Genomic DNA, 24,182 nt, shown 5'->3' with positions numbered 1-24,182 from the left:
AGTAATGTTAGAACTCTGTGGAAACATTTTCCTTACTTTATACTTTTGAACTGCACTTGAAGAAAATTTCAACATTTGTGCTTAAAGAGGTATAGATGCACCTCCTAGGAAGGGTAATGTCCTCACCTCTGTAGAAATTTTCAATTCACATCAGTTTTTACCAAATATAAACATAATAACAACATCAACAATAATAACAACAACAACAACAATGAATTTTTACAATAACTGCAAGTTACTTGGCATTAATGTGTTTGGTACTGATAAGACAGTCCCTTCCAATATATGAGATTTCCATAATATTTTTTACTGTATGCTGTTCCTACAAAGAGCACCCCAGCCTCTCTTTCAGCAGAATTGCAGTCCCCTGGAAAAGAAACACAACCTCCTTTATTGTAGTTTCAAAGGTTTCATCATTGTCTCATTAACAGCCTGGTCTTTTTTTCACATATAGCTTTTCCTTTCTCTCTAAATACTGATAAAGAAAGACATACTGGTGCCTTGTCTTCCAAACAAAGGAATACTGCCAAAATAATTTACCTCTATTGTAAACTGCTAATTTATTTATTTTCTTTCATCAACTTTTCAACTAATTTCTTTCATCAACTTTGATGGTGCAATGCAAGCTACAATTGGCATTATAAAGCTGGCGTCGCTGGGACTGAGGGACTGGCAGATTATTCCACTTGGGAACAAGTCTGTGCTGTGACAAATGTGGGACAAAATGCATGAAGAGGGATGGTTGGGAACAACAAGACACCAGTTCTGTTGCTTGGATCTCTCTCTGTTCACTATAGTCAGATTTTTGAAAATGAGCTTAGTTTAGTGAGATACAGTCATATGGCAATTCAATATAGGTTTACAGAATGTGTTGCAGGTACTGGCTTTTCAGAGCTTTGCAGTAGATAGAGTATCAATATTGTCCCAAAATCTTGTCCCCAAATCCTGGACCAAATAGGAATTTTCCTGTTCTATTGTCTTCTTTGTCTCTTTTTGCAGCTTCCTCTTTGGATCAGGTCAACACAGCCATTAAAGAAAATTCAAAAGCATTTCTCAAGTCCTTTCAATATTCCTGACAATTTTTTATTAAACAGCATTTCATTATTTGCAAAGGCTGAATCTTATTTTGAGCATATTACTAAGTAGTAGGCAGCACTCTTAAAATTTACAACTGCAGTCATTCCAAGCCACATTCTAATTTTCCTGGTTTGAGTCTTATGAAATATCATGAATTGAAGCATAATTGTGAATAAAGCAGTACTGGAGTGTTCCGTTTATTTCTGAGGTAGACATTCTTTCACTTGTATTATGTTTAACTAACGAGATGTACTGATAAGTGATGTGAACTCCACACTTTAAAACACCACTTCTAACCATAGCATGAATCTCTGTGTGTAAGGGTAACTATATAACAAGGGATGTAACTGAGTGTGCTTGCTGCCTGCAAATCTGAACTGCTGACATCTGATCTTTATAGAAAATAAAACACAGTAATTCCAAACTTTTGCATGCACACACATTTTAGAAGTTTACTTATGGGTGCTTCTTACCTTTTTTAACTTCCACACCAATTTTCCATAGGATACCAAAATCACCAATAAGGGTACTATAAAACAGGTGGTGAAGAATGTAATAATGTATGTACGGTCAGCATAAGTTCCTGAGTACCTGTATAAAATACAAAATACCTTTGTGGGTATTACTACTACATGTTCTTATTATTTTCTTGGAATATTAATATTTTTTTCAAAGATGTCACTAGTATTTTTGTCAAATGTTTTTATTCAACATGCCCCTTTTCAGCTCTAGCCATATCACCAGATGGAGCCCTGGGCCATCTCCCTGCCAGGGGCTAGGAGAGGATCCTACAACTACAGGTACAGTATGAAAGAACTGTGGGGATGATTACATGGGAAGGGACATGTAGTACAACCTCCTGCTCCAAGCAGAGCAAGCTATGGGGTCAGACTAGCTGGCTAAGAGCTTTGTCCAGTCTTCTGAAAAAAATCTAACTTCTTTGACTCCTGACAAAAAGCACAAAGTCTAGGGTGATTATTTTCATTAGAGATGGAGGCTCCATTCTTTAGAAATTTTTGTTTTAGAAGGTGATCACAGAAAATTTTTATCAGTTTTATTACAACTTTCTTTACAGCTGGGTTTTTTTCCAGATATTTACATCATCTTTAACCCTTTCCTTTATACTCCTGGCCCTGAGGCATCCTGAAATGCAAGTTTCATTTTTTTACCATACACTGTGAGAGTGGCCTTACCAGTTAGGCTCACAAGTAGTCCCAATCTTACTGGTAGTGTAACTGCTCCAACCAGTTGTTGGTGGAATGGTCCAAATGAAGGAAAAACTCCACACAAAGACAATACCTAGAGCTGCATGCTTCCCCCTCAAGCGCGCATTTCTCAGCGGGCGGCAGATCACAATGTACCGCTCGAAAGCCAGCAGAGCAAGAGACCAGAGAGCTACAATGCCTGTAGCAAGAGAACGGTCAGCATCAAATTTGGGTACACAGCTGAAAAGCAAACACCATCACAAGTTACAGAATCCCAGAACTGTTTATTTTGAAAAGCATCTCTGGAGGTCATCACTCCCCCTTCAAGCACTGTCCATCTAGCAGGTTGTTCAGGACCAAGTCCAGCTGGGTTTTGAGTATCTTTGCAGATGAAGACTCTACAACCATTCTGGGCAACTGGTTACCTTCTTTGACTACCTACAACATCAGATACCTTTTCTATCAGCACGAGTTAAGAAAGCATGGGCAATTTATATGCATTATTCTAATACTAATGAAGAGCATAAAAATGTCATGTTTGTCCAATTTGCCTGTCTACAGTATGAGTGCTACAAAATCAAGCAGCTAATCAGGCCAGTTAAGTGACCAGGACTTGCATTTTTAGTTCTGCACTGAAAAGCTGCAAATAATGTGTAGCATCCAAATTAATTAACTAAAATCTTCAAAACATTATCTTTGTAAAAATTATTTCACGATATCAGAAAACTCAAACCTGCAGAGAGCTGTCCACAACATCAAATTATCAATTTTTGCACATATTACCTGGTGGGACACCAAAATCTTGAAATAGCCTGATCGATAGGAAACGGCTTACATGCCACAAACAGATGTAGAAGCACTGTCCCTCAGCGACATTCCCTCTGTCTATCTTAAACGAGTAGAGAGCAGCTGTGGGACTCCTTTTTGGGCTGAGGATCAGCACTGTGTGATTTAGAGCAGGGACAAGCATTACTGGCTGTCTTCATGCAGCTTCAGAGATGGGGACAGGAATGAGTGTCTGTCTCAAGTGAGTAGATGCCCTGTTCTAAATAAATACCCCATTTATTCTGCAGAGGTGTATTTACATGGGGTACTATGTGGGGTGAGGATTTTTCCTCTTAGAGTACTTCTAATATTTTTTGGTAGTAAGTGAACAAAGCCACGAAAAAAAAAGATGTTGGTGTGCAGACTGTTACAGGTGTGTCCCTGCTCCTCAGAGCCCCTGAAGGACGGAGAACACAAGATGTTCCGTACCCTGAGATTTTCCAGAGTTTATGGGCAGCCACTTACTCTTTTTCTCTCTCTCTTATTTATCCACATATGCACACACTTAAATACAAATTTTGAAAATAGATATGTATAATGAATTTTATCCTGAAATTGTTTTACCATAATCCCCACAACACTGCTATTCTACTGGAAAGCTTTTCCTCATTCTATGGAACATATTCAGTGATCAGTACACATGCAACAGGCTATGTATATGACAGGGATAGAGAGATATATTTTTCACTCTCCACTGCAGAACTTATGTAACAAGGGAAAAATATCAGTGAATTAAAATGCATGCAAAGTCAGTGACTTAGGAAACTGCAGTAGAATACATAGAAGGAAGTTGAAGGAAAAGAACATACAAATACAAACAAAATCAAGCTTACCAAAAAATGTGACAGCAAATCCTTCCAATACACAAGCCCAGTATCCCATAAAAAAATAACCTTTTAGATTCGTTAAAAAGCTGATGGTACCACCAGTCAGTGAGACCAGTAAATCAGCCACAGACAAATTGACTATAATATAATTGATAGGTTGTCTCAATTGCTTGAACTTAAAAGTTACCAGGATTACAGCCAGGTTCTCAGCAAGTGACAGGGAGGTCACTAACAACATTACTGCTGCCAGAAGCCTGAATTGCCAGGGTTGGATGGAGTCCAGGGGACGATGGAAGGGATCCCATCTGGCAGGAGCAGAGTAACTGGGCAAAAGTGACCCATTTTCAAATACTCTGAATGCATCCATTCCTTCGTTCAGTAGCAAAAATAATATAATGTAATAGTGGAGTTTCAACTCTGTAAATAACATTCAGGATTAAAAGGAGATGTTTGCTCTCTTCAACAGAAGTGTGAACAAATTCCTCCTCCTTCTGCTCTCCAATAATAACTGAGGAAAAAATGTTTCAGTTGGAGGAAAGTTTAGTGCTGCAGAGTGAAAGTGGGAAGAGGGATTAGCAAGAAAATCTCTTAGAGAAACCTCTGCCCCTCTCTGCCCACTGCCTCTCTCTCACTGCAGCTGTGCCTTTATCTGTAGTAGATTTCCTCCTCCTGCAGCAGCCAGCAGTGCTGAAATACCCCTCATCTCCACCCTACTCTGTTGGGAAAAAAATAATCAGGGTTTGCTTGGAAGCCTCCCACACTTCCAGCACTTTAAAAAGAAAGGCTACCTGGTGAGAGGGAGTTGTCCGTGGTGAGCCAGAGAGCTTACTGGAGTTTGGGAGAAGTGACTGTAAATGTTGAAATCAAAATAATGTCATGTTTGACACTGTACTGACCCTTCTCAACACGTCGTTCCCAAAGAATTCTCCATGGATGAACTTTTCTCTACAGATCTTAAGAAACCAACAGATAAGGCCATACATGGAACTAGCAAGGAGCAAAAACCAGACCTAGGGAGTGTTCCTTTAGCTGCACAAGATTAGATTTCACTGTCTCTTTGCAAAACAGTTATTTTTTCCTTAATCAACCTATTTCAGATAATCAATAAATGAAAATAAATGTTCTAAATATTTTGCTTGCTCAGTGGCCTTTGTAATGACTGATGTAAAGATAACCTACATCTGGCTGTAGTGATATGTGCATTACACACAGGGTCTCATTATATACGTGTCATATTTAGTGAAGTTCTGCTGCTAATTTCTAGCCCCAAAATGCATTTCTTTTAGCTCAGTCTTGCTTTCTTAGATCAGCTGATGATTGAAAAATGTTCTGAAATACTACTAAATATAATTACAATATTAAAAACTGAAATTCAGCATCAACAGAAACAAAAGCAGCCAAGTTTTTTGCTTCATACCAACAACTGAATCTATCTTTACCCAAAACAATTCCTGTAGCCCAGGTAGGTAGCTGGTGAAAAGACCTGACTGCACATTGCTGACAGCAAGAACTGTATGTGCTGTATCACTTTGCTGGCAGAATTTGTCAGTTTGTTGCTTAACATGTCATCCAACCTCTGATTAAATTGATGGAATTTGACAGAATAGTAAGAACTGAGGCATTACTGAAAGTTAATTGCAAGTATGGATTTTAAGAGCTGACCCTGAATTGATCCTACATGACTTAATATGTGCTTCTGCTCTAAATAGTAATTTTGGATATTATTAAGAGTATTCAAGAACCTACATAAAACATTCCTATCTCTTTCTGCTAACTTTGAAAAAACCAGTCTGAAATTTGAAAAATTAAAGGGGCCTTTTTTATTTCTCTTGCCCTATCAGCAAATAATTATTTTCAGTCTCTTTGCAGATAGTTTCCCCACATAGGGCTGATCTGAACATAAGTTCCATTTCTGAAAACCGAATACACTTGCAGGTGCTTTATTGAACAATGGAAATATTTCCAGAGTACTTCCTTTTGAGATGCACCAGAAGTTATTATCCACATATCTTGCTTCCTCCAGTGTCAATAGAGCTCATAATTGCCTGTGATTGGATTTTTCCGATGGCATAACATCTTTTATGTACTCTTTTGCCCTGAATCTGAATTAGGTTTTACCTAATGCATTTTATTTTTGTATTTATACTGAAACAGAACATTTATTGCTGAGAATTTATGGGAAGAATGTAAAATGTTCTGAGATACTACTTTAAGAGAATTTTAGGTCCTGTATAAACCAAGCCATATGTCACTTCATCATACACAAAGCTCCATGAAAAAGAACAATCACTTCTCAGTTCAGTGACTCTCTTATTCCTAGCTTAAATGTCACAAATACATGTCCCTGTATGCTTCAGAGTATTCAGGGTTAATTTTTTAAACAGCAGTATCTATTGCAGCCCTAAATAAAAAAGTTTGCATATCTTGTCCATTAAATGAAGACTTATACTGATCCAAATGCCATTAAATTCTATCACCAAAAGTGACTCCCATTAAATCACAGCAACAAGGGGGTGAAGAGAAGTGGTAAGAATATACAGAAGGACCAATGCCAGCACCTTCTCCTCATGCTGTGGGAACGCTGCTGTTGCAACACTCCCTTCTGACCCAGCAGATGGATGCAGCCTGGAGAGGGACTGCCAGAGCTTCTCACAGCTGGTCACCACCTGGAGAGCCAGGGACTGTGAAACTTCTGATAGAAGTTTGCTAAGCAGTCCTTCAGATTCAAAACAACAGAAATTGCACAGATTGCTCCAGAGCACAGGCAGACCTCTTGCAGATAAACTTAGACTGCCTGAGACATCCTGTGTGTGAAATACCACAACACCTCTGATACTCAGTGCTTTGGAGAGAAAAGTAAAGTAAGTGTTAAGAGAGGAGATGAGGCTTCCTCAGGCAAGGAGGCAGAACGGACTGGCTATGAATTTGCCATAGTGCAAGGCAGTGCACAAAGATAGCAGCCCTGATCCTGTTGACTTCTCTACCAGAAGAATTACCCCCCAGTACATAGTTTTCCTATATAATCATAGGGAAATGCAAAAAGCACAGGCTGAGAAGAAGACTCAGAACAGTCAGGGTAACACTGAGATCCAGCACAAAGTAAGCTTCTTTACGCATGGAAAAAAATCACCACATTATTCAACTTGCTAAATGAGTAGCAAGCAGCTCTCACTGATTTGGCATTAGCACAGTCATGGGACTCTGGCTAGGGCTGGCTGGGGTGGACAGGCAGGCTTGCAATCCTTGATAGGAGGAACCTTTGATAGCACAGGGCTCTCCCCTCCATTCAGCTGGCTGTGCATACACAGCAAGTTATTTCTGCATTAACTGCACTAACAGGCAAGCACTAAGCACATCTCCTTCTGCCTGACTATTCTGTGGATAAATTAAGATATATGTACTTCAAGAGAAATATTGTCTCTACAGAAGAAAAAGGGTTTCACCGTCAAAATGCATGATGTTTTCTGCCTTCTTCACATTTACAGATGTCTAATTTGCCATTCTAATTATCTTTCCTATTGAAGTAGACATTTTCTAAATGTTTGTGTTTGGAAAGAATCAACTATAATATCCACAGGTTTTTTTCCCTTCAAGAAGGTAATTTTGCACCTTTCTTTCCATGAGATCTTATAAGTACTGCTTCTTAGTCTTTTAACCCCTGTTCCAGGCACAGATCTTGTTAGCAATTTTGTTCCTTCCAAATGTGAGTTCATAGAGTTTTTCTATATCATCAACAAATATAAGTCCTTACATTCTGCATAAATGGTTACAAAATAAATTTAATTTTTGCAGTTCAGATTATCTGAGCTAAAATGAACATAAAATCATTCAGAATTATTTTAATCAGCATAAATAAATCCTATCTTTCATTACCAAAACAAGGGGCAGTGGGGGAGAAGAATGACCTCAGAAACCCTGAATATATAGTGTGGAATAAATGAAGTAACAGCACAGAAGAAAGGATTACTGTCATAATTCATTCAGAAAATTGGATATCAAATGAGAAAAAATTAATGCCAGAAAGGAAAAAAGAAGTATTGGTAATTTGGCATGTGAGAGGATAGAAAGTGCGCACTAGAATGTGTGAAAGTTAAGCCTCACAATTTCACATACGGAGTATACATATGGAAAAAAGTTACATTCCATGCTGGCAGAATATCACTGGAAAGTGTTTACTAATATCACATATAAAAAAATCTGCTAGAAATAAAGCTGCCTAAACATCTGTTTCATTCATAAACACTTGCTGTGAAACACAGCAAATATACTCTCCAAAGTAATTCAGCCTCTCACTAGAGCAAAAACTAACTTCCTGGTCAGATTTCAGAAATATATTTCAAATATATTTCATATTGATTACCTTAATGTAATAAAATAATGTATTAAACTCACCAGATTTCAAGGAAGGAAAATGTACTGCTTCAACAGATTTAAGCATCTATAAAGACAAATTAAGACATACAAACCAACAGGACTAGAGGAACAGAGGATATCCTTGTCCTTTTCTGTTTCATTGGAATTGCTTTACTGGAAGAGCTAAGATCTCTTAAATAACTACATATCTGTTCCTGTCCCCAATAGAGGGTTCATACCATGCCTTTTAAAGGTAGAGTTGTCTTTAAATGAAGCTTTTAAAATTCTTTTTTTTACTTTCCTTTTCTTTAATATGGGATTGCCGCACTCCACATGGGATAATCTCTCAATGAGTTATTCCTGTGTATTTTTAAACTACTTTATCTGACACAACTTTCTGGTTTCTGTTATGTGTTCTAAGAAATCCTGTTATGCAAAACACAGTTGAGGTCATTCGCTTCTGTCCTCAACTGCAAAAGAAACAGTATCATTCCCTTGTTAATCCAATTAGAATACACAAATTAAAAGTATTATTTATGTAAGTTGAATTGGTCATTGTAGAATGCATTAGCTATAGAACTATCCCTGAATGTATTCCTGGATTGCTGAAATGACCAAACTGAAAAAGTCCAGTTTTGAGGCATTTTTCTGGTGGAAACGCACTTGGTTATTATTCTAACAAAATTATAAATACTATCTAGTTTCTGACATGAAGGTTTCACTGTGTTTCATGTGGTATAAAGAGAATAGAAAGGCTTCAGGACGTGATTTCAAGTGAATATACACTGGGAGAGTTCAGCCACTTCCTTGCAAGAAGGGAGGAGTGATCAGTGCCAAAGGCTGCGACCTCTGGAAGCACATCTTGCTGCAGAGGGGCTCCTGACCTGCACAGGGCCTTATTGGAACTATACTTGGAGAGCCTCTTCCAGCACTAGCAGGGAAAATAACAAGATGGTGAAATCAAATTACTAGAGACCAGACCGAAAACCAGTAAAGAATAACGAAAATATAGAGATGGCAGTGTAGAAAGCGCTGAGAGAGAACGTAAACTTGTCAAGACAGAGAAAATGAGCCACATCAGGAGTTCCCATATAGGGAGTTTTTACTGCTCCTATTTCTCACTTTTTTATATTCTCCAAAAAACTCAGTCTAGTGGAAGGTGCCCCTGCCCATGGCACCCCCTGCCATTAGAACTGGATGATCTTTAAGATCCCTTCCAACCAGTCAGTGACTCTAAGTAGAATAAGCAGTGTAAGTACATGGACACAGCACAGTCATTGGGTGCTTTTACATCAGCTCTGCACTTTTATGCACACAGTCAAGAGGCAGCAAATGTAAACAGCCAGAACTGCAGCCCAGGAGTACAGGTCAGTGGAGAATGCAGTGGTGCTTGGACTTGCAGTCCAGGTTAGAACTTGGACTCCCTGATCTTGGAGGTATTTTCCAACCTAAACAATTCCATGATTTTATACAGCAATCACTGCCACACTAGTAACACATAATTTAAAATAATAATAGCATGGTATTTAAAATTACCATCATTCTACAACGGGTACAAGGAAAATATGTTAGTGACATGAGAAAAGGATGGCCTTCTTTCCAAGATACCTGCCTTCAACAACACATCTTTTCTTTATTAATGATATTGATTCATTTCAGTGGTATGCTTGTTCTAGAAGTTCATAGTAATCGTAAGAGGAAGAAAAACTTGGACTGTTTCAAACACTACCCTTTTGTATTTGCCCTGAAAAGTAAAGTAAATAAGTAATACAGTGCCCTCAGGTGGTGTAATTAAATTCTGTCCTACTGTCTTCCCTAGAAAGACAGCTCTAAATATTATTAATTTTAGCAGACTGGGTGAATATGGAAGCCAAATCAGAGCATAAGCAGTTTTGTTGCCAAGGAAGGTTCTTTTTTTGAGTGTTCTGACAACTCCTGATTTTTAAAAAGCATTCTTTAATTTTTAAATACTGTGGAATACATTTAACAAATCTCCAGAAAAACCCTTGAATAACATCATCACTGAATGTAAGAACCAAAACTAATAGAAGGAAAGAGATCTAAAAAAGAAGGTAAAACCTAAAAGCAGAAGATGTAATGAATTCTGTTAAAAGCTTTTTGGAAAAAAACACAAGGTAGGTGTTTAAAAAACCAAAACAGAGTCCAAACCACAATCAATCAACCAACCAAATCCCCCACATATACTGTAGAATTTATTAGATACATTCAAATATGTCTTAATTATGCTGAAAATTGCATAAAGAAAGCAGTATATGATGCATTTGTAATATAACCTGAAACTTTCTGGATTCATACTGTCATTTTAGTCTGAAGAAATCAGCTTCCTAAAGACACAGGATATCTTTAATGTGCATCACTCCAATAATTTTTTTGTTGCTGTTACTAAGAGTAACAATATAAAATTGATATTATTTGGCTTATCTACTGCTCCACAGTCAGGGTAATTCCAATATTTTGTCTCATATAACTAAATGGTTGATGTATAACCATCATTTATCACTGTTTTATGTCTTCAAAAAATGTGAGGAAGATCAGGACATCACCAGGAAAATCTTCTAACTCACCACAATTAAAAATTTGTCAAAGCTGAGGTAATAATGTAATTTGTTATTCTTTCAAGATACTCTTAAAGGAATAGCCTGTCAGCTTACAAATATAAATTATATCATGGAATATGTGCACTGAGGATGATGGGAATCCTACCACCGAACGTGGCTTCACAGAGAACACCACTGCACTGTAGCTTTGCCCTGGTGTCCATTCAGTTCTGTCTAGTTCTGTTGTCTTTCTTGGAAAACAGCTATGAAAATAATATTTACTTTCAGCAAGCTGTTTGAATATGGAAGAAACACACAGGACAGTGGAAGCATAATAAACCTGACTAATCCACTATTTTTCCAACTCCCAGTAAATGGACTCTGCTGTCCTACAGCTCAGAACCACACTGCTCCTCTTCTTACTTGCTCCTGCATTGGCTCCCAATAGCTGCCTAACAGCGTATGTTTAAATATTCCCCAAACAGGTCAGAGAAACACTTTCAAACTGTTGCAAAACCCACACAGGACAAAAGGAATTTGAATCTCACCAGTCTTTTATTTCCTACGCAAATGATACTTTCATTTTCTTCCATGATGATTTGGGGAACTCTTCGATCACTCTGAAATCGTGTGCCATATGAAATTCTGTGCTGAGGATGGCCAGAAAAATTGCTGTCACATTTTGGTCATCTGTCTTTACAGACTGTACCCTTCAAAGAAAAACAACGTAAGGCTCTCACCCCAAGTCATACCCCAGTCCTCTCAGCTTTCAGTAATCCCTGTCTTTTTTCTTATCCTCACTTACATATTCAGGTAGAGTTTTACTAACAAAACAATTCTCTGTGGCTCAGGGAGAATCAATAGTGCTTATAAGCACACTCTTATTTATTGGCAACTTACTCCTGAGTTCCCCCATCCAGGCTATCAATAGGAAGGCAATCTCTTTATAGCATTAATGACTTGTGGTAAAGTATATACATTTGTTTAATACAAATAAGGGCAAGCAACTTCCCAGTCTTGGTTAGATAAAATAGAGCTCACAAGGGCTTATCTTACTTAGAAAGAATAATTTGTAGCCTTCTTTCATTTAAAGGATGAACTATTAGAGTGGAGACAAGTAGGAATAGAATAGCACTGGAGGAACAAAGGAAGTGGGAGAGGGTTGGTGGATGGACACTAAGTTTAACATTATCTAAAACCTCAATGGTCTTAATATTAATAACCATCTAAGCCATTGGCAGAAGAAAAGGGACAGGTAAACCAGGGTTTCCCCAGAAAGAGGGGAAAAAAGCAAAGTCCTGGGAATCTCAGTAATACCAGTGATATACTGGAAGCTGCATCAAAAATTCAGTCCAACCTAAACTGACTGCTAGATCAACTAGGGTAAGAAAAGCCCTTCATTTTGATAAGGACATTAAGCCAAGAAACCACCCCCACCCTGCCCACCATATCCTTGTTAAGTGTGCCTGTCAAGATATACAACAGAGAGAACAAAATGAATGCTAATAACTGCTTATCTTAAATCTTTCAGAAGTTTCACCTGCAAAAATACTGTTTCATTTCTTGCCCTAAAAATATGTATAAAATTATGTTCATGCTACTTTCCATCAATATTTACAGTAATAATTGGTGATTATAACATCAGAAGCTTTCCTTAAACCTAACTCATGTTTTCCAGAGCTTCAAAACTTGTGGCTTAAAATCCAAAGCAGACCAATTCACACAGAGACACTGAAAACTTCCTCATGATACTTTTAAAATCTCACTCTAGTCTTCAGCATGAGTAAGTTACTTTGAAAGGATTTATATATATAGCTCTCCCTCCACCCAATAAAGAGATTAAAACCTTAGAGAGTCACAAGATACAACACATACTGAGCCTTTTGTTTTTGTTCTTTCTAGAAAGCACTAAAAAGCAGTGTCATCTATGTGCTTGGTAGCTGAAATCAACCAGCTTCCCAGGAAGACATCAGTTAGAAACAGAATTTTTACATTTCTTCACATTTCTGTCACAATGTTCTCAAGGTCACCCAGTTTCTCTTGTTGTTGCTCTAAACTATGAACACTCTCAGCTCTACCATTATCAGATACCTACCTTTTGTGCCAAGGATCATAATGGAAAATATTAAATATGGCCTTTCTCAGAACATACATCATCATGTGAAGATGTTTCAACAGAGATCATTTAGTCTAAAATGGCTTTGTTTTCTAGTGACTACATTATTAGGCAAAAAAATCCCCCTAATTTTAAAACATAAGGATATCTTTCAGGTATGCTGTAAAGAAGCAGCATCCATACTGTCAGGAACACAGGCAGACAGCATCATCACAGGGCCAGGACACGGCTTTTCCTGCTCTGTGTAACTCCGTGCAACAGTATAATTTCCCTTCCTCCTCCACTGGTACCTCCATCAGCTGCAGAATAAGTCAGGAAAGGACACCTGTGAGGCGAGCTGCTCTGAGCTTCTGCTTCCTCAGTCATTCTGTTTTTACATGGACTTTACAGCTGCACTTTGGAATAATGCATAATGCAGTGGGGGGATCTATTCGTGACTTATTATATTCTACTCCACAACCTCTCAGACATTTTCAGCTGCACAGAAGCTACAAGAAAAGGTACTTCGGCTGTATACATAACAAATAAAACCAAACCAAACCAAAACAAAACAGCAGGTTAAACAAAACTTGTCTGAAGTTATTTATAATGTAGAATTTAATTCTGGTCCACGTACTGTAATATTCCTCTTTTCCTATGCTGGAATGTGTAAGTCCCAGACGAATTTGAAGTTACTGATATCTGTTTTGTTTCTATGTAATTTTAAAAAAATGTTACTGATGTTAGGGGCAAAGCAAAACGATCGTTAACTTCACACGGTGGGAATTCGTGTTTTGTCCTGCCTGTAACTACGCCCAGCGAGTGAGTCAGTGCCGCGGGTCTTACCATCCGCGGCCCGGTGCGGGCGCGTCACAACTCCGGGACCGCGCAGGGACAGCGCCGGGACACCCGCGCGGGCCTCCCGGAGCCCCGGCGTCGGTGTCCGCCCGGGCGCCTTAGCCCCGTCCCGCCGCCGCCACAACACACGCGGCACGGAGAGAAGCAGCGGCAGCGAGCCCGGCAGGGGAACGAGACCGGGCCCGGCGGGGGAAAACGGGACCGGGCCCGGCGGGGCGGAACGGGACCGGGCCCGGCGGGGGAAAACGGGACCGGGCCCGGCGGGGGAAAACGGGACCGGGCCCGGCGGGGGAAAACGGGACCGGGCCCGGCGGGGCGGAACGGGACCGGGCCCGGCGGGGCGGAACGGGACCGGGCCCGGCGGGGGGGAACGGGACCGGGCCCGGCGGGGCGGAACGGGACCGGGCCCGGCGGGGGGGAACGGGACCGGGCCCGGCGGGGCGGAACGGGACCGGGCCCGGCGGGGCGGAACGGGACCGGGCCCGGCGGGGCGGAACGGGACCGGGCCCGGCGGGCGGCCGGACGAGCCGCCCGGTGCCTCTGCGCCGGCAGGGGGCGCCGGCAGGGCGCGGAGGCGGCGGAGGCCGGGCCGGGCCGGCCGCAGGGGCGCGGGGCAGGGCGCGGGGTCCCGGACAGGTGACCGTACTGCCGGATCCCGGACAGGTGACCGTACTGCCAGGCCCTGTTCTCTTCCGCCGAAATGAACGTTCCGAAAGCGGCCACACGAGCAGTGCCGGTGGCGGGCCCGCCGACGGGACTCTCTCCAGCGCTGCCGGACGAACCCGGGAACGCGCCCGCACTGGCCGTCACAAATGCCTCGGGCTGATTTTTATCTGCTCGGGTAAGCCCTCCATCAGTAACTTCTATTCGGCCACAGGAAGCACCGGAGACGACGAGCGCTCCGGCAGCCGATGAGCCGCTGCCTCTTCGGAATGGCATCCCCGACTTATTTTACCGAGACCACCACTCCGAGAGGCTGCCGAGCGTGATTGCGGGCGCTGCGCCGAGCCTGGGGGCGAGCAGTCAGATGGCCGGGGCCGGGGCGCACGTAGCGGCCCCTGCAGTCGCCCCGAGGACTGCCCGGCCACTGCGACGTCTCGGAGAGGAACGAGCTTTGCACCCGGAACGGGGTTTGCTTAAGGGCTAGGGGAGTCCTTGGCCCCGGAGCAGCCTGGCAGCGCCTGGGACCCAACAGCATCGGGAGAGGGAGCGGCGGGGTGGAAAGAGGATTCCCGAGTAGCCCGCGGGCGGGGAGCCGGAGACACCCGGCGATGCCTGCCTGTGGTTTCCTCTTTCGGTGCCATACCTCATCGAAGAACAGACGCAAAAGTAGATTTATCACGCCACGAGGTCTACAGAAATAAACCCCACATATTTCCACGTGGAAAAACGAGGGTATGGGATTTCAGGAAATCAGTGAAATCGACAAACGCATCACTGATGTGCAACAAGTGTCATTGATAACATCCAAACTGCCAACCGGACGCCGAGGGCGGCTTTAGATGGAGCGGGAGGCTTTGGCTCTGCCCCCGGGACCCGTACGCCGATGGGCGAGAGTCCCGAGGTAGCAGCCCCCTGCAGGGCCACCGGCCACCGCGGTCCAGAGGCCGCCGAGGGCGACGCGCGTCGAGTTTTGCGCGCTCCTGGCTGCGGGGGAAGCCGCGCGGGAGCGGGGCGGCCGCGGGACACACGCACGGACACTCTCGGATGTCCCGGTGGAGCAGGCGGCATGGCCCTCTGCTACCGGCGGCACGGCACCCAGCGGCGAGCTTACCCGTCAAGGGTGGACGGGAGTCGGTCTAGCCCCGCCGAAGCGTGGATGGCGAAGGCCGGACGCTTACCTTGTTCCATCGGTCCCGCGCAAGAAAGTGGCGTCTCTGCGGGGCTGCTCCTCGGTGAGCGGCTGCCGGTGCCCGTGTCTGGATCAGCCCCCGGCCCCGGCCGGACGGAGCGGGAGGAGTCTCTCTCGTTAGCCGAGCCGAACCCAGCGCCGCGGGGTCGCATTCAGAGTCGCAAGATCTGCGGGCTCGGCGGGCAGAGGCGCTGCTGGCCCCCAGCACCGCACTAGGGCAGGCAGACGGGCGGGACGCGAGCAAACCCGGCGGTCTACGCTCCGGAGAGGCACGGGCTGGCAGAGACCGAGCCGAGCCGCGGGCTGACTGCGCGCTGGCACCTGCCTGCCCGGGACGGGTGCTCCCCGATCCCCGGCGGAAGATACGACTCTCCGGAAGGGCTGATGAGCCCCGTCTGCGGCCACCTGCAGCAGCTTTCAACGCCGCCGTGAGCCGGGGCCGCGCCGGAGGCGGAGGGAGCAGGTGGCATTGCCAGCCCCTTCCCAACGCACGCAGGCGTCGCGGAAACGAGCCTGCACTGAGCTGATGAGGCTCTCCTCACAAAGCCCGTGACTGTTCCCTACGCTGCTGATGTTTGCAGTAGATAGAGGGAAAAACAACGAAGTCGTTTATTAAACCTTCTTTAGCGCAGCGTCGTTTTTGATATCACGTTTGTACGCTAAGCTTTTTACAAGGATGCGCAAAACGAGACGCACGGACTGTTACATCCCGTAACTCCAGCGATTGAAAACAAAGACTATGGACGAGCCGAATAATTACTTCCCAAAGCTGACCTACATTGACATTACGGTCTTGTTATAGGTTAAACGAAACCCTGTTCACCTGCAAAAGATTCTGACCACAGACATTACCACATCCAACGGACCACGCTTTTAGTAATTATTCTGATATTATCAAGTCGATTCGTGTTTACTTTATGAACACTTTGAAAATATTTAGTTCTCCGCTTGTTGTGGTTAATATTTTCCTTGGATAACAATGTATCAAACCCGTAGGAGGGAGCAGTTGCAAGGCGGCAAACATGCTAAAAACCCAGTTTCCGGAATTATTTTCTGTCTAAGCCTCAAATCAGAATTCTTCTTGCTAGTGAGTTATGCTTTCGATTAGGAATATCTCTGGTCATTTTATTTATTCGAACGAGCTTGGTTCTGCAGTGATACAACAGCAGTTTTTCTCCCTTTAAAGACCAGAGGCTATACCCCTACATCGGGAAAGGAGGGAGGGAGGAAGGGGGAGAAGAAAGAAGAAAGGAAAGCCTTTGCGATGCCGGTGGGTATCAGAATAGGCAACAAAGTTGAGCTAAACAGTTATTCACGGGGCGTAAGAGAATTTTTTACAACAGCTTTAAAAACGCTGGGCTCTAACGCGAGGGAACGGCCGCTGAGCAGGTGAAGACGGAGCCGATTACCCGACAGAACAGCGATCGGGGCGGGCATTACCGTAGCTCAGTGCTCCAGGGCAGCGCAGCCGCCGGGGCCCCGCGGTCATTGCCCGGCTGCTCGATAAGGCGCCGGCGGGAGGGGCCCGACGCGGCGAGTGGGGGGGGGGGGGTGCCACCGCCTCCGGGTGCTGCCGCTGGCTGGCGGCAGGGCAGAGCGACCGGCGGGGCGGGATGGCGGACCCGTTGGTGGGGCCGGGCTGACCCGTTAGTGGGGCCGGGCGGTCCCGGCGCTGGGGCCGGGGTCCCGTCGGGCGCGGCGCGGCCACGTGCAGCCCCGCGCGCTCCCACGGCTCGGCCCGCCCGTGACGTATCGGGGTGGAGGCGCGCGCCGCCCGCCGATTGGGCGGTGTTGGCGGCGCGGGGCGGTGGCCGCCCAATGGGCGCGGGGCGCGCAGGTACCCGCGCGGTTATCTGCGCACGGGGCGCAGCGCGGAGTGTCCCCGCGGCCGCCGGACACGCGGCCGGGGCGACGCGCGGAGCTGCGGGTTCCGCATCCCCTTCCCGCCCGATCGCGCGTGGAGCGCACCGCCCGTAGTCCGCCGGGACGTGCTGCCGGTGGAGGCTCTTTCTCCCGGGACTGCCGGTCTGTTGTTTCGCCGCGCTGCCCCGGCTCGGCTTTCGCCTCTCTTCAGCCTGGACTTCGGAGGTGCGCGCCGCGGGAGCGGGCGGGCAAGCGCCGGGATTTTCCTGTTCCCAGCTAACTTCGGCACTTGCTGTCGCTGAGATCCCGCGAGGGGCGAGGAGCACGTCCCGCCCGCGGCCGCGGTCCTGGCGAGGGTCCCCAGCGGAGCGGCCGCGGTGCGGTTGGGAAGGACCCACGCTCGCTGATGCCCGCAGATGTTAGCGGTGGGACAGATGGATGCTAATCGCCAGAGCGCATTCGTCCTTAGCAGCGCGCCGCTCGCCGCACTGCACAACATGGCCGAGATGAAGACCTCCCTGTTCCCCTACGCCCTGCAGAACCCCTCCGGTTTCAAAGCACCGGCTCTGGGGGGACTCAACACGCAGCTCCCCTTGGGGACACCGCACGGAATAAGCGATATCCTGGGGCGGCCCGTGGGCAGTGCCAGCAACCTTCTGGGCGGGCTGCCCCGCATCAACGGGCTGGCAGCCTCGGCCGGGATGTACTTCAGCCCCGCTGCCGTCTCCCGCTACCCGAAGCCTCTGGCGGAGCTGCCGGGACGGCCGCCCATTTTCTGGCCGGGAGTGGTGCAAGGCTCTCCCTGGAGAGATCCTCGGCTCGCCTGTCCCGGTAAGTGCGGCCGGTTCTTGAGGGGCGCGGGGAGTAGGCGGCCTAGGATCCAGAGCTGGGGCGGCCCCAAGCCGGCGGCCGAGCGCGGTGGACGGGGCGGGTGGAGGAAGGCCCGGTACGGGTCACTCGGTCCTCACGGCCCCCGGTCTGTCCCGGACCGAGCCCCGCTTTTGAGCCGGTGGACACCCGAAGCAGCTCTGCAGGGCCTGGCGGGGCCCGGCTACGGGCCGGGGGCAGTGCAGAGTTCATCCCTGACGCAGCTCTTTCTCCGCTTCCAGCTCAGACGGGGATGGTTTTGGACAAGGACGGTAAGAAGAAACACTCTCGACCGACTTTCTCTGGGCAGCAGATATTCGCTTTAGAGAAAACCTTCGAACAGACGAAATACTTGGCAGGACCGGAACGTGCCCGGCTCGCCTACTCCCTGGGGATGACTGAGAGCCAGGTGAAGGTAGGTCCGTCCCGTGGGCTTCAGCCTCTCCCGCTCACTGCCGCGGCCGCTTTCTGCCATGTCGATAATTACTAGCTAGGATTTTTTATTTTATTTTGGTTTTTTTTATTTTTTTGTGGCGTCAGTTAGAATTTAAGTTACATTTCAATATTGGATAGATTTTAGGCTAATTTCTAGGTATTTTGTGCTTAGAGCTCTCTGTGCTGCAAATGATTTAGAAAAAATAGACATATTATATTTAATATAAACCTTCATCACAATAACGACAAAAGGTCCCCGCAGGTAATTTTTTTAAAGGGTCACTTTTCCATGAGGATCACATCCACTGGCACAACTTTACCTTGTGTAACCCCGCAAATTTTTTAGCAAAGCCTGCAGGTGCATCTGAATGTTGGGGTGCACTATAAGCCAAAACTACTTATTTTTCCTGGCTATTGCGTTCTGTTTTCAACAAACGACTGTTTCGGGAAGCTGCTGATAGAGGCGTAGTGCAGCCCTGCAGAGCCGGGCAGGTATCCCCAACGGGACGCCCCCTTCCCCGGAGCCGTCTGGGGCTCCGCCTGGTGCAGGCCCTGCTCCGAGTGCCCGCAGCCCCGCGTTGTGGGATGGGATGGGGTTGGCGGGGTGGACGCGGCAGCGGGGCAGAGGCCGTGGCTGAACTGTGCCCGGTGCCGGTGCCTAGGTTTGGTTCCAGAACAGACGGACCAAGTGGCGGAAGAGACACGCAGCAGAGATGGCCTCGGCAAAGAAGAAGCACGACTCTGAGACAGAGAAGCTGAAGGAGAGCTCGGACAATGAGGACGATGATGAATACAACAAGCCCCTGGACCCCAACTCAGACGATGAAAAAATCACGAGGCTATTGAAAAAGCACAAATCCACGAACCTGTCCCTTGTCAGCCCCTGCAGCACCAGCTCGGATACGCTGTGAGGGCACAGGGCCGACGGCCGCACCGGGCAGCGCGGCAGGGGTGAGTGTAACTGGGTGTCTGAAGTGGTGTGTTGTACAGCCTAAGATGTATGTGAAATGTATATATTTTTTACAGAATAAGTTATGAATTTATTTTCTTTCTCATCGATGTAAATTTCAGAGAAATTTTTTCAACTTTTTGGGTTTTGTGTCCCTGTAAGGTTTCCTGCTCTTTTCTTTAGCCTTCCTGTTAATTTCCTCCTCCTAACAATCAGGTTTTGTTACGTTTTCTATGGGTCCCAAGTCCAAGCTCAGCTACTTTGTATATAGCAAATTTCAGATTTTGTGATGTATATTTCTAGTGTAAAAACGGCAGTTTTCTTTCACCCCGTCCCCTCAGCGTTTTGGCAGTTTCATTTCTCCTGCCTCTGGATTTTATGCTTAACAATACCAAAAAAACAAACCAATGCCCAAAAAAAGCACGAGAGGAAAACGGACACTTGATTTTACATTAGAATGTCTCCACATGTGTTGGAAAGACTTTGTATAAATCAATAAATTATTTAACAACCTCCTTTAGTGAATTTCTTCCCGCATTTCTGTGCCAGGGGCCGGGGATACCAGAGCTTCTGCAGGGTGCCCCAGTGCTGCTTCGCAAGAGAAGTGGAGCTGCTGCGTCCGGGGTCGGGCGGGCTGAGCCGGGGGAGCCCCGGCCCCGTGGCACGGCCGGGCGCCGTGGTCACTGCCGGGCTGCGGGACTGCCCATGAGCCCCGGAGCGGGGAGAGACCCGCGGCTGAACGTGCAGCCCGAACTGCCCATGCAGCTTCTCGTCGGCTTCGGGCGGGTGATAGGGTCCGCTCCGGAGAGGAGAAATAGGGGTCGGGACACAGCCCATTGCGCTGCCTGCGTACTGGCCGCTGCAAAAACCCGGGGACGAAGCTGTTGAGATCCGCGGCGGCTCCACCACCCTCCCGTGCTTTCCTGCCAGGCTTCCGGGCTGTGCTTCGGCCCCACACCTGCGGCCGCACCCGTGCCCGAACCGGGCTCCGCGCGGTTCCGCGGCCGCCAAAGCGCTCCCAGCTGGCCGAGACTCCGCATTTCCCCCTCTGCACACGCGAGTCCGTGTGGGTGTGAGCCGCCCGCGTCGTTAAGATGCTTTTTTTTTTTTGCTGCTTTTATTTTTTTTAAGGAACGAGAGCGTCTCTTTTCCCTGTGTCTCAGCCAGGCTTCGCAGCCCGAGCAGACAGCGGCTGCACCGCAGGCGCTCCCACTGCCCTGCCCAGCAGCCAGCGTCCGGTGCGGGACCCAGTCCCGCGGGCCCCCCGTTCTGCAGTCACCTTCTGCAGCGCTGGGTCGAGCGGGCACGTCCTGGCTCCCCGCGCCCGGGCCGCCCCTGCTCGTCTCTCTCCGTGCCGAGGCCCGCATGGCGCCGTCATCCAGCGCGGCAAGACACGGGCCCGCGCCGGCTGCGGGCAGCGGCCCGGACCGCTCCCCGTGGAGCCCCCTCGGCTCCCGGTGTCCCCGCTCACCGTGACTGACTCCCTTCGCTCCGCGTCCCGGGGAGGGCGGGGGTCCCGCAGGTCCCTACTCCCTGCCGCGGTCACAAAGGGAATAAATCGAGTTTAGGGTCTAGTCTTCGCCCGGCTGTGAGCACGCTGAGACCGGATCGGTGTTCGGGCTCCTGAGGGGAAGTGGCTGGATTAAAAGCACCTGCGCTCGAGGCTCGTCATTCTCGCCTGCCTCTTCCTAAAGTTCTTAAACGAAATGAGCTCCGAGGGGGCGTTACGGGAGAAGGGGGCTCCGAGGCACCGCAGGACTGACGGAGCCACGGCCCCGGGCAGAGCGGGAGCTGACAGGACCCGTCCCCATCCTGGGCCAGAGCCCGCCGCTCCTGCGGCGTTGTGTCCGCTGGCAGCGGCCCGGCTCGGCTCACCCCGCGCCCCCGGATTCGCCTCCGGGGCTGTTAAAATGCAAAAGTTGCGTTTCATAAATTTCTGAGGGTTCAATTCGTAGCATTCTCAGCAGCTCACCCCGGCAGGTCACCGGGGCACCCTGCACCCCCGGGGAGGTTCGGGCCCCGGACGACCCGCGGCTGGAGGCTACAGCGAGTTCACCTGTACTCGGGGCCCCGGTCCCTGCTGGAAAAGGCTGGAGAGGTTTCTTCTGAAACTTGGGATAATCACGACGGAGTTTATGGTGGCACATTTACGGACCTGCTGAGGACTTGTGAACAGCTCGTAAAGCTGCATCACCTCCCTCAGATCAGTGCTCCCATATCAGCTCTTTAGTTTTTACTCGGTTTGTATTATATTTTGATTAACACCAGAACTTGTATCCTATCGTAGAAGTTTTCATGTGAAAAATACCCTTGTTGCTTGGCAGATTCAAAGGTATCTCAATAAGAAATGTGACAATTTAATAATTTCCCTGTAATCACCAAATTAAAGGGGCAGACACAGCCATGTTCACCATGATTAGTTTTATTGCTTGAGAACCAGAGTACTCATTTCTAAAGGCCTTCAGAGTTATGAGTTGAGTTCGCTTAAATAGAATTACTGTGTGGTTATAATGCAACATGGCACGGTAACAATACAGAGCTGCAGACAACCTTTGGGCAACAATACTTGCTATAAACTGGGCTGTACTGTTGAGAAAACTCTGCAAGCAGACATCAAATAATTTCCAATGGTAGTGATTTATACCAAAATCAAGCATCAATCTAATGCCATCACGCAGTCCATGAACTCTGTAGTGTTCTAAATTAAATCAATAAAACATACATCTGTGTTTCATCAACAGACTCCCTAATCACCTTTTAATGTTGTATTTAGTGGTGGGAGGAAAATGTCTGTAACAAGACTATATTGTAGGCTGCACTGAGCTACTAACCAGGAAAATTTACAGTTGGGTTGATTTTTTTCTTTTTAATACTGTATAAATACAGTCTGTGTCCAATACAGTTGCTACTTCAAGCAGACTATGATTTTCTTCTCCCTTATTGTTATTGTTTCAATATAGAATATGGCACCATAAAACAGTAACAAAAGACAGACAAAAACAGTTTACAAAATTCTGGAAAGTTACACCCAAACCTAGCTAAGAACTTCACATTCAATCCTTAATATTACATAGAAAGGAGAGATTATAGGAGTAACAAAGTGAAACTGCTAATTTATGTGCTATATAGAATGCTATATATCTATATCCAGGATGGCACTGCTATATATTATTTATTATATAAATGTTGGTTGTTGATGTATACTTAACTAAACCTGCTAAGACTCCAATACTTACTGCTGATATGGCACTCTCAAGCTTTCATATTGGAAAGTATATTTAGCATAAGTTTTGGTCAGGTTTATAAATTATTTATCTGTGTATATATACACATACATACATATATATACACACACATATATGTATGTATAGAAAGCAGCTGCTGTGTGATTCAAAAACCATGTAACATGGCAGTATAGTAAATAAAATGAGAAAAAAATTAAAAATGAAAACAAAAATACTAAAACTAAAACACAAACCATAAGCCTTGGTCAAAAAAGAAAATACCATTTAAAACCACCAATATCTCTATCTATACAATCCAATGTACAAAATCCCAAAGTGGTAAAGATATATAATGGGTATGATACGTCTAAAACTATATAATATGCTGAAATAGCTTTTCCACATTGACAAACACTTATTAAAAGTTGAAAGTTGTGAAATCTAGAATACATAACATCTCTGCTGTCTATTTAGAGTTTTGGCAACAGAACTGTGACATATATATAAAAAATAATTCCACATTTCTACTTGATGTCGCATGAACATACAAGACAGTGAGGTATGTGAGGCATCTCTTGAACAGAGTCCAGATGCTGAAGCATAGTGTACGATCAGCAGTCTAAAAATGTGGCACTCAGGACTGGATTTATCAATACAGCTGTTAGGATTAGATTTCAGTGTGCTGCCTTTCCTCCTGGCTACAGTGTGGTTTCACGGAAAATCTTCTCACTTCGTAGGCATCTTTTTCCTGTTGCAGAATTGGCATTTTTTTAAAAAGAAAGATAAACACAGGGGAAATGATGTAGAAAATGTAATAGAAACGTAAAGAAAAAAGATGATATTTACCACCACATCACTGCACGACACAACACTTGTGCACATTTGCAATAGGTTTACCTGCCCCAGCAGCTATTCGAAAGGACAGGAACACAGGCTGCAGCAAGTTAGGGAAAAATAGAAGTTACATGTTTGAAACATACGTGTTTTTTTTTTTTTTTTCTTTTTTCTTTCTTTAGTCAGTAGTAAATATGACAAAAAAAATTCTCTATGACTGGAAACAACATGTTGCAACAAGTTTTTGAATTACTCTGATTACAAAATGCACAAGGGAATAACATAATCTCCTCACAGATTTCTGCTCCCACTGAAACCTAAGGGAAAATTATCCACAAATTTCTGTGGGAAGAGGTTCAG

The 24,182-nt window shown here is 46.0% G+C and overlaps 3 protein-coding genes across 7 annotated transcripts in view; 1 reads left to right on the top strand and 2 right to left on the bottom strand.

Annotated features, from left to right (window-relative positions):
- Nucleotides 1-14,005, bottom strand: part of LOC110477039 (vertebrate ancient opsin) — a 38,128-nt gene extending 24,123 nt beyond the window's left edge. The window contains exons 1-3 of the mRNA XM_085583049.1: nucleotides 3,941-14,005; nucleotides 2,271-2,481; nucleotides 1,551-1,668 (exon numbers count right to left, since the gene is read on the bottom strand). Coding sequence (XP_085439175.1) covers nucleotides 1,551-1,668; nucleotides 2,271-2,481; nucleotides 3,941-4,364 — 753 coding nt within the window. The 5' untranslated portion in view covers nucleotides 4,365-14,005. The remainder of the gene's footprint in view (nucleotides 1-1,550; nucleotides 1,669-2,270; nucleotides 2,482-3,940) is intronic.
- Nucleotides 14,006-17,528: 3,523 nt separating this feature from the next.
- NKX6-2 (NK6 homeobox 2) lies at nucleotides 17,529-20,277 on the top strand. Its single transcript, XM_021542428.3, has 3 exons — nucleotides 17,529-18,344; nucleotides 18,623-18,795; nucleotides 19,478-20,277. The coding sequence occupies exons 1-3, from the start codon at nucleotides 17,930-17,932 to the stop codon at nucleotides 19,724-19,726; spliced, it is 837 nt and encodes a 278-aa protein (XP_021398103.1). The 5' UTR covers nucleotides 17,529-17,929; the 3' UTR covers nucleotides 19,727-20,277.
- A 1,893-nt stretch (nucleotides 20,278-22,170) lies between these two features.
- The window catches only part of INPP5A (inositol polyphosphate-5-phosphatase A), a 185,735-nt gene continuing 183,723 nt past the window's right edge, over nucleotides 22,171-24,182 (bottom strand). For 2 of the 5 annotated variants that reach the window (XM_085583036.1, XM_085583040.1), the window contains 2 exons: nucleotides 23,886-23,922; nucleotides 22,171-23,736 (listed from right to left, as the gene is read on the bottom strand). In XM_085583036.1, coding sequence (XP_085439162.1) covers nucleotides 23,687-23,736; nucleotides 23,886-23,922 — 87 coding nt within the window. In that variant the 3' untranslated portion in view covers nucleotides 22,171-23,686. Of the gene's footprint in view, nucleotides 23,737-23,834; nucleotides 23,923-24,182 lie in introns of all 5 variants that reach the window. The other 3 variants (XM_085583039.1, XM_085583038.1, XM_085583037.1) reach the window with 2 other exon arrangements.

This window comes from Lonchura striata, chromosome 6 (genome assembly GCF_050655825.1).
Source record: "Lonchura striata isolate lonStrDom1 chromosome 6, ASM5065582v1, whole genome shotgun sequence".
NCBI lineage: Eukaryota > Metazoa > Chordata > Aves > Passeriformes > Estrildidae > Lonchura > Lonchura striata.
The sequence above is the reverse complement of the archived record's forward strand: the minus strand, read 5'-3'. Positions and strand labels throughout refer to the sequence as shown.

Coding starts and splice junctions, on each gene's coding strand:
- NKX6-2 (XM_021542428.3), top strand. CDS start 17,930: ATGTTAGCGGTGGGACAGATGGATGCTAATCGCCAGAGCGCATTCGTC. Junction 18,345..18,622: donor TCCTCGGCTCGCCTGTCCCG/GTAAGTGCGGCC, acceptor CTCCGCTTCCAG/CTCAGACGGGGATGGTTTTG. Junction 18,796..19,477: donor TGACTGAGAGCCAGGTGAAG/GTAGGTCCGTCC, acceptor GCCGGTGCCTAG/GTTTGGTTCCAGAACAGACG.